The 15068-nt window shown below is 32.6% G+C and overlaps 1 protein-coding gene across 1 annotated transcript; it reads right to left on the bottom strand.

Moving 5' to 3' along the window:
• Positions 1-8715: 8715 nt before the first annotated feature.
• On the bottom strand, positions 8716-14243 carry LOC148621415 (microfibril-associated glycoprotein 4-like). Its single transcript, XM_088573996.1, has 5 exons — positions 13924-14243; positions 10861-10991; positions 10248-10344; positions 9532-9696; positions 8716-9301 (listed from the first exon to the last, which is right to left on the bottom strand). The coding sequence occupies exons 1-5, from the start codon at positions 14225-14227 to the stop codon at positions 9051-9053; spliced, it is 948 nt and encodes a 315-aa protein (XP_088430122.1). The 5' UTR covers positions 14228-14243; the 3' UTR covers positions 8716-9050.
• Positions 14244-15068: the final 825 nt, after the last annotated feature.

Below are 15068 nucleotides of genomic sequence, written 5' to 3'. Positions count from 1 at the left end.
CTTTGAAAAAAAAAAACTTTTCCAGCCAACACATTGTTCTCTATTAGAGAGAAATGACTTAAACACAAAAATAGAATTTTCACAAACACCAAAAGATTTCAATTTAAATAATAAAACATCATGGTTAACAGTGCCAAATGCTTTATTCATGTCAATAAATAATACACCTGTAAATTTACCATCGTCAATATGCTTGAGCCAATGATCAGCTAAACTATTTAATGCCGTCTCACAAGAGTGTGTTATGGTTGGAAACCGGTTTGACTTGCAGTTATTAATTGATTATTTGACAAATATTCATAAAATGTATTGAAGACACGTCTTTCAAGAATTTTGCTTACAATTGTCAATGCCGAAACTGGTCTACAGTTGTTTATAATATGTTCATCGCCTGATTTGAATATAGGAGTAACCCTGGCATTTTTCCAGTCATTTTCCACAAAGTTTGTATCAATTTAAAAGTTCAAAATAAATGTTAAAACTTCTACAATACCATTTGATTTTAATTTTGATTTAAGCAATTTAACAGATACATTGTCTAATCATGTAGCCTTTGCAGTACACATTCAAGAAATTTCCTTCTGAACAAAACCTTTTGTTAATTTTTTATTACTAAATGAGTTGGGTGGCATAAGTAGTTCAATATCCGGTAGAGAGTTTTTTACCCAAATTATGACCGATACTGCAACCGATATTGTGGTAACGTCTTACTTATTGCGTTCTCTTTAATGCCAATAGTATTTTGTCTCTGATTCAACTTTCGTCAATTTCGCCATAAAGTTTTCGATAATGTTCTTGGTGATGCTACTTTGGTGTCTATGCTTTCATTTTGTTCTTGATCTCTTTTGTTTAATTTGTAACGTTCATAGGTTTTGTTGGTTTCACCAATGCAAAATGCCTCAAATTTCGAAAGTATAGTATCTATAATTATTTTATCTTGTTCATTGTCAAATTTTAAACCATCGTAGATTTCAAGGGCTTCAGTGCCAATGCAAGTGAGAAATGTTTCTGTTCTTATCTCGTTTCCTTTGTCTTAAGACTAGATGCTATTTCATAATTTTCCCAAACTCTGTTAAACTTTTTTCCAGTTTGAGTCAACGTCCCCTTTCATTTCTAGTTTCGTAGGAAATGGAATGTTCATGAGCACATGCACGAATTGAGGTTGAAGATTTTCGTCATCGGCTATTTTGATCCTTTGTTTACAATGTTCAACGTGTCAGAAATCTTGTCATACGTTTTCTATTGGGTATCAAAGATTATTGTTCATAATAATTATGTGCATTCATTCAGTCAATTAACCTGACACCATTTTTCGTTGCCTTGTTATTAGGTTGGCTAATTAATACGAGTATCTTTCCAACTCAATGTTTAATAAATCTACTTCTACATAGTCACAAACATACTTACTGCCTGATTACTATTTTTAACCTAGCCTGATAACCTGATTTACAGTAGAACCTTTATTATCGTTACATTTTAATCACTTTTATTTATGGCATAATCTTTTTTGTACATGTATTGAATAATTAGAAATAGTTTACTTGTTAAACAAAAAAAAAATAATTGAAATACGAAACAGCACAGTAATCACACAAATAAAATCTTAATCAAATATGGATATCAACAAAGCGAGAATTACCGTCGTCTATTTTTTTTTTAAAGAGATCCGTATTAACTATTCACAACAATTAACTTATTTTTAAATGCAATCCTCGTAATTTCTTTTTATTCCATATTTTTGCAACTCGACTTAATTGAAGTGTAAAAATTCAGACGATCGATATCGATTGATTAAGTACTTTGATTTTGCTATTGGGAAAGCGACCTTAAAGGGAGATATTAAACAAAGTAATTGATTAGAGTTCCCTGCGTCAAAGTATTATTCTGACGCAGTCGGTATAGTTCGCGTTTTGTCCTTTGACCTTAAAGACGAAATTCTATGGAAACGCAAGTCACCTGATTGCAATTCTGTTTCCCGATTGGCCAAATACTAATTACTCAGTGGCGTTCGAAAAAACTGCATCGAAAATTGAAACGGAGCAGAGGAAGGTCCTTGAAAGCAGGACATTATACTAATTGGTCAGACATAGGTGAACGTAACTATGCATGACAAAGCCTACTAAAAATGACAAAAAACAGGTAAAGGTGGTGTTAATGGCCGGTAAGTAAATAAAAACCTGTTGTAAACGTGATCCAATCATCAAACTAAACTGTTTAATGTGCTAGCTCATGGAAGTAACATCCATCATTAAATCATTCTCTGGATTCCAAGCGTTCACCGCGCATAAATACATCGAGCCATTAACACATTTTCCTCAACTGTATCTTATGCTGTCTGTGCATGTATCTTATGCTACCCAGGCAAATGACCACAAAGTGAAGACTAACAATTCTAAAACATTGATCCCATGATCTAAAAGTAAGGGCATTTCAACTAGTCTCTGATGACAAGAAAAAATTCAACTCGTCTCTGTAGGTAAGGCGATTTCTTCTAGCTCCTGTAGGAAAACAATTAAAGAGTTCCGTAAAATGTTTTATTTTTATACATCATCACTCAGCATTTGAAGACAAATTACACACAAAAAATGAAATTTTCTTGAAATGTAAGTAAAATTATGAATACGTTAAATTCAAAGGCAATAACCCTTCTCTTTAAACATTATTCACAATTAAATAAATTATTGGCAAGCAAAATTTCAGGACAATATTTTACACTTACTTTGAATAAAAAAAAAATGATTGAAACATCGAATTTGACATGCTTTTAATTTATTGTCATACTGAGTTTAAAATCCATAATTTTTTGTAATACAATTACACACACAAAAATATAAGTTGTAAAATTTTGTTCAAAGATTATAATAAAGTTTACACACAAAAAAACCATACTGAACACGTTTACCCTATGTCAGAATATCGTTAAACCTAACGGTTTTAGAGATATATGCGATAAACTACTGTCTGATCCCCTAAGTTCTATTTTTAGTAACGGTGACGATGTTTTTTCAACGGATCAAAAATTCCCACATCAGTTCTATGCAGGATACTCCATGGAACATTCATACCAGATTTGGTTCCAATTGGTCAAATAGTGTCAGAGGAGAAGAGTTTAAAAAGAAATTAACGACGCCGACGACCCACACCAAGTGATGGCCTTCGGCCAGGTGAGCTCAAAAGAATGTGTCTCCTTTAGAGCTACAGATAATTTAAATACAATACTGGAAACTTTCTCAGAACGTAATGGTTAATAAACACATTACATATTACTCAAAGAGAAATGCATTTAACAAGAAATACCGTAAACAAGCTCACTGCTTCAACTAGAAACAAATACATGTACATGTACCTGTAAAATAAAAAAACAAAACAAAACCAAGAAAACTGTGCACAGAAGAACAGACATACAGCGTAATTCCTATATATAGCCACACTTAAAAAACAAATATCAATACGTATACTTCTATAAAACATATGTAGTTGGTCCAATACAATTAAAATGCTTAATAAAAATATATAAAAAGAAGACCGTAATTATTTGACAAATATGTTACATGGGAGTTTAACTCTGCTCCTTGATTCTATGTTAGTAACTTTAATGAATACAGTAACGATTTTTGAATTTGATTCCTGTAATATTAACAAATGAAAACTCACCATTATTTTCAGTTTTTTTTGTATTTTCTAACACAACTTAATATTCTATAATTAATATAGTTCCATAAGTACATGTACATTCCTAAATTTTTACCTGTTCCTATTATACATGTATAAAAAGTCCTTTCAACTGCAAAACTCTTAAACTCTTTTGACTAAGGTTAATGGTAGTGAAACTTCAGATAATACATATTTGTAAACTGAAATTAATTCTTTTTATTTACTAGTTCCTATTTCAATTTGAATTTCAAGGCTGAATATACATGGTAAAATTACACTATAATATACGCTTTCACTATTCAATTGTTTACACAGTGATAAAGAAATAATTCATAATAAATGTACATGTAATTTCAGGAAGGTGACCTACATAACGTAAATGCAAAATGACCACATGTAATTATAAAACACAGCAAGTAATATAAAACTGACAACACATATTTAAACGTGTATCTCATCAGACAGTTTAGGCGTTCCATAATGGTGCATGCATTTACATTACTACTTGTTTTACTTTTTTCCTTTTTTTTTAAATTTAATTTTCTGTAAGAGAATACATATGACAAAATCACTTACCAATCTCTTTACATCATTTGATATGGTACATGTATGGTAATTTAAAATATTTGAAAAATAATTATTAAAATTTGTCGATTTAACAAAACATCTACTAACACATAAAGTTAAAGTTAGAAACACAAAAATGCTAAAAATAAGTACATAAAATAGGGGTAAACAAAATTGTGGTGATACATCTTGATACATGTTCAGTTTGACAAACTTGATGTAGAACGACAGTAATTCATAATATTCATATCATAAATAAATTCATATCATAATAATTGTAATAAATTTGGACTGACTAGGTAATTATTTTATTTGATTTTTTGGCAACTTTTTAAGGTCATAACAAATGAGTAATCAATTGAACAAAGTTTCAAGCGGAAAACAAAAGAATGTAATCCAGGAACAAAGACCGGACATAAAAAAAAAAGATTAACACAACAATGAACATAAAGAAACTAAAATAATAAAAACAAAGTTATAAAAGTTAATGGGCAACTCGGACTCCCCTAAAAACTGGGAGCATGGACCAGGTGCACCGGCGTCCTCTGCTTTTCTAGAAATACCCGCCGAGTTGCTAATAAAAAGTCAAGTCTGGAATAGACGAAAAAGGAAAACAAATAAGGGAATGAAAAAATTCCTCGTAATGTGCACATTTACACATGATGTTCTTGCTATAAACCATGTTTCGTATAATTCCGTTCAATAGTTTAAGTGGAGTTGCGCTGACAGGGTAATTAATGGGATTTTGGCATATATCTTAGTTCAAAGTGGCATAACCCCTACTAAGAGTAGGTGATCATAATTTCCCTGAAATATGCACAAGTACATAGGATGTTCTTTCTTGCTACATACCACGTTTCGTAAAATTCAGTTCAGTAGTTTCAGAGAAGTTAGGCTGACAAGGTAATTTATGGGGATTTGCGGCAAATTTCTAAGTTCAAAGGGGTATAACTCCTACAAAAATTGAGGGATCAAAATTTCCTAGTAATACGCACAGCATGTTCTTGCTATATACCATGTATAGTAAAATTTTGTTCAATAGTTTCAGAGAAGTTGCGCTGACAGGGTAATTCAGAGGAGTAGGATTTTTGGTTTAAAAGGACATAACTCCAACAAATTCGGATTTTCGGATCCAAATTTCCTTGTTATATGCACAACCACATATGATGCTCTTGCTACATACCACGTCTGTTATAATATGGTTCAATAGTTTCAGAGAAGTTGTACTGATCATGACAATGTAATTTATGAGTTCAAAAGGTATAACTCGTACAAAAAATAATGCAATAAAAATTCCTGACATATGCACAAGCATATTTAATTATTATGCTACTAACCAAGAATCGCGAATTTCGGTTCAATAGTCTGAAAGCACTGATAAACACTGATAAACACTGACAAACGAATAAGCCAAAACCAATATGTCTTCCCACCAAAGTGGGAGAGACATAATAATCTTCTTACAAGAAAAAAGTAAAAAAAATGATATCGGTGAAATTTCTGAAAATTTAGCTCATAAAAATAAAACATGATTTTCTTACCTTCTAATCCAAATTAAAATGTGTTTATCTCATTGTTGGTTCTGTATAAAAAAGGCAATATACAGTAAATATTCTAACCACAAAGACCTCGCCAACAACAGTTAGATGATGGGTCACTTTATCGTAATGTACACACGCAGGACCAAACAACCCAACATCTTTATTGACAACACCTTCATGTTTATCTCCATCCCTTGAAATGAGTAAAATTTCTTTTAATCATACACAAAAATATCATTATGTTGATCCATTGATATGTCATGGGGATGTGACTTTGTATTGTGATCCTTGAATGTGAAGATAACTCTGAGTTAAGTATTTAGGATAGTAACTGTGTTGTTGTTGTTGTTGTAATTGAAAAAACAGGTATAACATATCATGTTGCCATCTGTGTCTATATATGAAGCATGATCAACCGCCTGGTCATCATGTAGTTTGTAAATTTTTTTCTGGATCCATATTAATTTTTCGGATTCCTTCCCCAGGTACACAGAAATATAAATGTTCATCACTTTGTGTAATTCTAGTGACTTCACTTTTTAACTGAAGTCCTTTAATGACTTTACTCCTGTTAACATCTATGATGGAGATTGTTCCTCGGTGATGACTGTTACATCACCTACTTCTCCTATTCCTCCATTAAATCTGATTGAAGATTTCTGTTGACCATTACTGTGTAGTATGCTTACTACAACATTTAACTCACCAGTCAACACCAGGAGGATGCTCTGAATTGTTGTTATAAGTATCAGTCGTCTTGGGAATTTTGTCTTCAACTTTGCTGAACTATGTTTGGTTTATTTATATCTATGGTTATGTTTTTTTTCTTTTGATACTTTAATGTCACACAGATATTTTATTTAAAAAATTGTGTCATCTGCTGTGATTTTTTTCATTCATATCTATGTCTGTATTATCCGTGGCTTCTTTTTCAGATAATATCTGTAAAATTTCTTCTGATTCTTTAACTTTTAGCTTCATTTGTTTTTGTTGCAATGAATGTTTGGAAATTTAATACATGTTTCTTAATGAATTCCTCCAGTCCTAATAATTCACCAAGTTTTATTTGATTCCAGCATTTTTGTGGTGGCTTTGATTTCATTTACATTTTAATTTACAATTGACTCTAACTCTGGTTGTGTTTTATTTTCTTGTTTCTTTAATTTGTCAAGAAGTCTTTGTGTTATTATTTTTTACCCCAAAAAATAATTTTTCCTTCTTTTTCTGTATTTTCTTCACATGTTTTTCTATCAATGATTGCATTCCGGATTCAGATTCAGGAGTCGTCTTTATATTTTGTCCACACATCTTCGAAAACTGCTGATGATTTTACTTTACGGATGACATCATCTATGTGTAGAGTGTCTTCACACTTTTTATGTGACACCAGCCGATATTGATGAGTAATAAGACAATGGTGAGACTTTCAAGAGAGTAAAGACGTAGGCTAGGCCTTTAATCAATTTCCTAAATATCCTTAGCCATATAATGACAGAGCTATACTTTCAACATGTAACCCTAGAAAAATCATCTTTTGCCACTCCCTCCTTATACACATTTTGCCCGATTATTAGACGGAGAGGTATTCATGCATTTGCGATCAGATCATTCCTTTGAGAATCTTTAGTAACGAGTACCTACACGTAACATTAATGACCGAAGATCTCGGCAAGTTTAATGTGCACATATGATTATGAGTTTCTATCCATGGCCTGTTGATGGTGTTTGTGAAATGTTTGTGACTCTTTAAAATGTGGTTAATTGTTTTAAAAACACGAAATCTTTAAACAAGACTTCGTGCTTGCTTTCTACTTGATATTTCTAGACCTATTCGTATGCATTTAATCTTACCTTTTTATGTGTTATAATATGAAAAAGTAAATGAAAATTTAATGTCTTTAATTCAATTTTTACACAATGACCAGTCGGAAATGATATGGCGAGATACATTACTCCAACAAACAACGAATATTGCAGGGAAACAAAATAATCATTCCAATAATTTGTATGAGTTTTTGCATTTATTTTTTTATCTCCATGTGTATGTTTTTTGGGTTATTTCATGTTCTTTCTTGTGCGAGCCTATGATGTTTGTTTAGTCGTTATTCATAAATTATGTTATTTTGAATAAAGTTCCAATCATGGTAACTTTGATTTCTCCTGCAGAAGGTTATCTAAACACTATTATACGGTTCGAAAAAAGTTTTGTTAATTGATTGAATGCATTTCACCAATTCAATGTTTAACAAGAGTGTTAATCTTTTATTTTGTGGTATGAATAAATGAATACAGAACATGTTTTGTTTGCAGGATTAAGCTTTTGAAAGGTAGACCTTATCATTGTCGGAGCTAAAACATGATATTCTGAAGTTTACTATCGGGTAGAAGTTTTTGTATTCACTAGTACTACGAGCATTCATTCTCAGAATACCCTTAGATGACATGACTTCGAATTCATTGTGTATACAACTTTGTTACATGAATGCTTCGATTAGTTCCGTGCATGTGCCATACAGTTGAATAATCGTGGCCCCATACAATTTGGATGAACGAGAAATTAAGTTTTTAGTGTTATACTACAAGTTGAGAATGAAATGGATTGTATAACCATGATATGATATTCAATCAAATACAGACCGTTTACCTTTTTAGATGAATATGGTTTGTAAGTCTCGTTCTAGTTTCTGTTTTCCTTCCGGAATTTCAGATGTAAAACGTATTGAAATCCGAAGTGGGGTCTGTATTTTATTGTTCACTTCCGGGAAATGAAAACGCTGTATCACTATGCAAAATCTTCTATTTCTAAATATATTTTGCTTTTAACATTGAACTGAAAGCTATGTTAATGACGAATCTCTATGCATTTGAATGGGAGATGTGGACCCATTCCCATGAAATCACGGAGTCATGTGACGAGACTTACATACCCTATACTGAACGGTCACTTTTTAAAAATCTGTCTAATATGTTTGTAATGTTTTCATTTAAAAAAAAAATAATTATTTTTCTTTATTAAAAGTGCGATATTTTCTTCTCTAATAAACATATTTCAGTCCATGAAAATGTGATGAACAAACGAGATATTAAAATGGAAAACCTCTGACGAAAGCAAAATATAAAAAAAAGCTACAATTCACTATGATTGATATGACTTCGTATAAGATAACTCTCACATTCTTGCCATAGAGATTGTATTCAGTCTGATCGCAGATATGTTTTTTTTTCTTTCATTTTAAAAATAAAACATGAAACTTGAGCAGAGAAATGCTTTATCGTATAATTTGATGGTTAATTTCTTCTTATCATCATTGCTGTTGTCTTAAGTGAGTAGTATGGTCCTTTCCATCGATGCCAAATGACACCATCGGCAAATGACGTAGTTGTTCCTCTGTAGTAGCGGCCATTAAGGTGACTCTCATGACAGGCACCATACCACCATGCACCTCCGAATGTGATAGCGCAGCTCGAGGGCCAAACGTCGTTATCCACGTCTTTTGTTGAGAATTTGCTGCCATTTTGATACTTTTCCATGCTATCACCTGAATTGAATAATACCACACTACGATTGGTGAAAGAAATAAATTGTTCAAGGTTAGTACTTCAAACAATAATTTTGTGTAGATTTACATTATGGTGTTGAATTTGCAGTCTTTTTTATTGTTTATCAATTGAAAATCACCTTTTTATACCTTTGTAATTGTATTTTGATTTTGCACAACATGAATTCGAACCTTCGTTTTAAGACTGTATAAACGTAATGTATGACTACCTGCGTTTCCACTGTATCCAGTGACCAGAAGTCTGTAACCATCGCTTTCAGGCCCTAAGGTAAATGTTGTGTATTCAGCATATCTTGTGTTGTTTTCAAAGTCCTCCAAATCAATTCTTAGAGTGTAGTTTCCTTGTAAGCTAATGTAATATATTTTTTCATTTCCTTTATGAAAAAAGATATCAAAATAAAGTTATTGCAAATGAGAAAGGAAATGCACAGAATTATTATTAATCAGATTTGATTGATGGAAAGAGAATTGCAAGGTAATCTTTATTGATGTTAAAAAGAAAACAATCGATTGTTCTTTCAAAGATCAGTATAAATTCATTGTTGGCAAGTAATGACGGTGTTATAACAATTGTGGCGTCCTTACTTACAATTAAGATTTACACTTACGCATTTGAGTGAACATGACATCTGGTCGGAAGTTCCTCTTGAAAAGACAGATTATTTTTATATTTGTTTTCTACGCGATTTGATTACAGCCCGAGGGATTTGGCAAGGATATTTATTATCTTAAAATCTTTGTTTGTTGTAAGAGTTTCCCCTAAGGTGCATTGAATGCATTTCAGCTAATCAGTACATACATCAACAACGTAAGTCCAGAACAACTTTCTCCAAAGTGTATACAAATAAAGATAGGAAGTGGGTGAAGCTGTTTGACATATATTAAAAAAACTAATGTATACATTTAAAACGTAAACAATTCTGACCAAGCCAAAATTCTGTGTTCAAGGAGCCAAATCCATGTTTGTATAACTCCCAGTCTTGGTAAAAGTTTACAGTTCCGTCCATGCGACGCTGGAAAACCTTCAAGGTATAAAAAATATAAACTCGTGTACTACGAAAATATAAGATACAATTGAAACGAAAGACGCATTAAGGTCAAATGGAAATTTAAAGTTTTTGATTTTTTTTTCAATACTGGGATTTTTTTTCAAATTTAAGCATACTGTATGAGTAGGAAAGAAAAATAATCATTTGCAAATATTCTTTACTATTTCTACTGCAGAGGCACAGGTTGGCAAAATGTGCATGAATTAATAGATAGTTTGATTTATTCTGTTAAATGTTACCTTCTTTAGACTTCTTACATTAAAAACATGAACACTAAGTCGCGAAGGGAATTAGTACACACATATACATATGTAAAGTAATCGCACAAACCAACAACAAAAAAGTTGTTATACAGAATTGATATATTTGCGTACCGAAGTTGAATGATAAAACAAAGTAATCATTTTTGGATTAAATAAAATTATTTTCAAAACATTGCTACACTGAAAACACTGCCAATACATAGGGGGCAAATAGATTTATACGTACAGTCCATCGTCCGCCAGCTTTTTCCATTTCACAGAATACTTTAAACTTGTTAAAACTGTCAGGGTATATTGTGTAAATGCCAGTCCGTTGTACTATATTGTATATGTCGGTACAATCTTTAGGTCTAAATTCTGGAATTGTTAAGATATATTTATATATTTACTATGTTCGAAATCACATGTAATAGATGTGGCTTTGTGACAAAGTATAATTCAACCAACAAAACAAAATTCTTATTCCTGGAGGAAGAGTAATCAAGGGAACCAAGGTTATAGCGGTAATCAAAAGAATGTAATCCAGGGACAAAGACCAGACATGGAAAACAGACACACACAACAAAGAACATAAAGTAACTAAAATCATACATACAAAGTAACAAAAGTAAATGAGCAACTCGGACTCCACTTAAAACTGGGAGCATGGACCAGGTGCACCGGTAGGGTTAGCGTCCTCTGCTTTTCAAAAAAACACCCGCCGAGTTGCTCATAAAAAGTCAAGTCCGGGGTAGACAAACGAGGAGAGGAAAACTATGACCCGTTGAATAAATCAGTTTTCATGGTGCTGATGGATACATCATAACGATCCACGAGTTCATGATGACGACCATAAAACTTCATGAGTGATGACTTCAATATTGTAGCAACATAACTCTGTTCCAGAAGCCTATTTGTTAGAGTTCTAGCGCGATACAAAAAGTCTGCGTAGTTTCGGCAAGCTATGACATAACGTATGAGTTGTGATATGAACACTCCATACGCAGGAGCCGAAGGGATGTTGCCACAGATGAAAGGAAAGTTGACAATTCTGAATGAAAAGTCATCACGTTTGTCGTAAGGTTTGGTCAATAGTTTTCCTTTACCATCGATTTCTAAGTGTAGGTCAAGATATGAGGCTGACTTCACAGTGTCTGTAGTATCCTTTATCTCAAGTTCTTTTGGGTAGATGCGATGTATCAAATCCCCGAAATTAGGATTGTTTAAAGATAATACGTCATCTATATAGCGGAAACTGAGAATGAAGGATCTAGCCAAACGATATTCTTTCTTTCTGATAAGATCAGCTATAAAGTCAGCCTCATATTATACAGTATATTTGGTCAAATACACAAGTGCCACAAATATTATCATTGAGAAGTCAGGTATGACTTATACGTGTTTCAAGGAGTAACCTCTGAGCATGAAATCAAAAATACATGTCAAGATCTAAATGCTTTGGGATTTTTTTTAAAAATTGCAAAGTAGGAAAATTTAAAACCTCAGATAAGATAGTGGTAGCTAAACCAAGCACTATAAAGTCTTCATAGTAAATTTGTAAACAATGATATGATATAGGAAAAAATTAGATCAGAAACAATTGTATTAAAGGAGTAATCACGGGCACCAAGATTGTAGTGAAAATCAAAAGAATGTAATCCAGTTGCTCATAAAAGTCACGTCCGGGGTGGACGAAAGAGGAAAGAAAAACTATGACACATTGAACAAATAAGTTTTTGTGGTGCAGATGGATACGCCATCGCCATAACGATCCATGAGTTCATGATGACGACCATGAAACTGCTGTAGTGATGATTTTAATCTTGTAAGAACATAACCCTGTCCCAGAAGCCTACTTGTTTCGGTAACCTCTGGCATAACGTTGTGATATGAACAATCCATGCACAAGTGCTGAAGGAATGTTGCCACAAATAAAAGGAATGTTGACAATTGAAAAGTCACCACGTTTGTCGTAAGGTTTGGTCAATTGTTTTCCTTTACCATAGATTTCTAAGTGTAGGTCAAGATATGAGGCTGACTTAACAGTGTCTGTAGTATCCTTTAGTATCATTTATCTTAGTTCTTTGCGGTAGATGTGATGTATCAAATCCCTGAAATTAGGATTGTTTAAAGATAATACGTCATTTATATAGCGGAAACTGAGGTTTAAGGATCTAGCTAAACGATATTCTTTCTTTTTGATTAAATCAACTATAAAGTCAGCCTCGTGAAACCGCGTCCACCACAGTGAACAAATATGTTGTCGATCGAAAATTCCAGCATTTTGAAAACATCTTCTTCTGTATATTTGGCAGATAATTTGGAATTATTTCTTAAAAGTATGAAGAATCTCTACCAAGAACTTAAAAAATAAGATCCCTAAATGAAACTTTTCAAATATGCAGCCAAATACATAAATTCGAGTTTTGTTCTTTTAATTAATTATTCATTGGCTGTTTTCGTTTATTAAATTAAGGAACGGTGGTTATCTGTGGTCTCAGGGGTCTGTATTATTTTACTGTTGGTCTTTCAAATGAAATGAACTGCGCCAAATTGATTTTGAAATTGTGGAACTACAAGGAATAAAAGCCGTTTTAGAATAACTCATTAGTGCATGACCCTATCAACTCATTAGCAATTTCTAATTAAAACCTTCGCCCATTTGCGAGTGATAGCTTTAATTAATCTTGGGACAATAGGTTTTGATGTGTAGTCAAAAGGTAAAAATACATGCATATTAGGTTAGAAAATACTTATTCTTTTTAGTAACAACTATAACGGGAGGGGGAGATTACATGTTAAATTCATTGTCAGGGTGTTTATCGATGCTTTTTTTTTATAGATTGCGATAAGTAAACATTTGTACCATTTTTTTTTAAAATCATGGTCATTTGAAAAACGAGTTGATAACCATAACGCTTTTGCAAAATTTCAAAACAGTAATGCAAATAAGACAATAAGCGGCTTTTTTTCAACTTTTAAACAATATAAGTTATATCAGAAAGTCACATTTGTAGGTAAATACTTGTAGGGGTAATATCAACGCCTTGGAAAATTGTAAATGTAAAAGCCGGTTAAAACAGATTATTGTATGACTATTCAATAGTTCCCCATTTTCCTATCCCCGTTCAAAAGTTAAATTTATCGCCAATTACTACATTGATAAGCTGATTGTCCATATATTATTAAAAAAAACCCAAAATTTGACGAAACTATTGTTGTATCAGCATTTCCATGATTCTACACTAAAATGACTTCTAACAATATTCTTTTGTTCTTAACAAAATATATTAAAATTCGTAATACTCACTATTATAATAATGCCAATGTGCCTGCATGACTCCTGACACTGTTTTTTTGGAAAAATCTGCAACAAAATGATGACATTCACTACGTTCAACATTGTAAGATACGGATCTACAGAGTTCGTGTTTGACACACGACCGAAAACATGCCAGTTCGTGTGTTGCTTCTTTGACGAGAAAAGCAGTGTCCGCAAAATTTGTGTTATCAAACCTAAAATCACGAGTACCAACATGCAATTTCGTTTCTGAAAACACAATTTGATTAATCAGAATGCTGATACTAATGCAAAGAATGTGTATCGTCTTCATGACTTAATTGTCGGACAAGCATATCAATACTAATATAGGATGGAAACTTACTAAACAGATATGACTATAGAGTTCCTCTGATAGGTTGGTTAACTGAGGATATACAACTTAACATAATTTGCTTATTAAAAATTGATTCTAGTAGGATAGGATAAAACAATCTAATCACTTACACATTCGAACCGATAACGATAACAACTTAGAATTGAATGAAATATTAATGAGTTAAAATAGTTATAATTATTACCTGTGGCGCGTATTGCTTCCTAAAGACGTATTTCGTGAGAGATAAACGAAATATTTTTAATCAGTGAATGTAATTTTCTGTATACATGTGTAAACCATTTTAGAAAGAGTAATCAAGGGAACCAAGGTTATAGCGGTAATCAAAAGAATGTAATCCAGGCACAAAGACCAGACATGGAAAACAAACACACATAACAAAGAACATAAAGTATGTAAAATCATACATACAAAGTAACAAAAGTAAATGAGCAACTCGGACTCCACTTAAAACTGGGAGCATGGATCAGGTGCACCGGTAGGGTAAGCATTCGCTGTTTTTCTAGAAACACCAGCCGAGTTGCTCATAAAAAGTCAAGTCCGGGGTAGACAAACGAGGAGAGGAAAACTATGACCCGTTGAATAAATCAGTTTTCATGGTGCTGATGGATACATCATAACGATCCACGAGTTCATGATGACGACCATAAAACTTCATTAGTGATGACTTCAATATTGTAGCAACATAACTCTGTTCCAGAAGCCTATTTGTTAGAGTTCTAGCGCGATACAAAAAGTCTGCGTAGTTTCGGCAAGCTCTGGCATAGCGTATGAGTTG

The sequence above is a fragment of the Perna viridis genome, chromosome 3 (assembly GCF_037379345.1).
Source record: "Perna viridis isolate PV_CMFRI_1.1 ecotype Kerala chromosome 3, ASM3737934v1, whole genome shotgun sequence".
In the NCBI taxonomy this organism is placed as follows: domain Eukaryota; kingdom Metazoa; phylum Mollusca; class Bivalvia; order Mytilida; family Mytilidae; genus Perna; species Perna viridis.
Note: the sequence above shows the minus strand (reverse complement) of the source record. Positions and strands in the feature narration are given on the sequence as shown.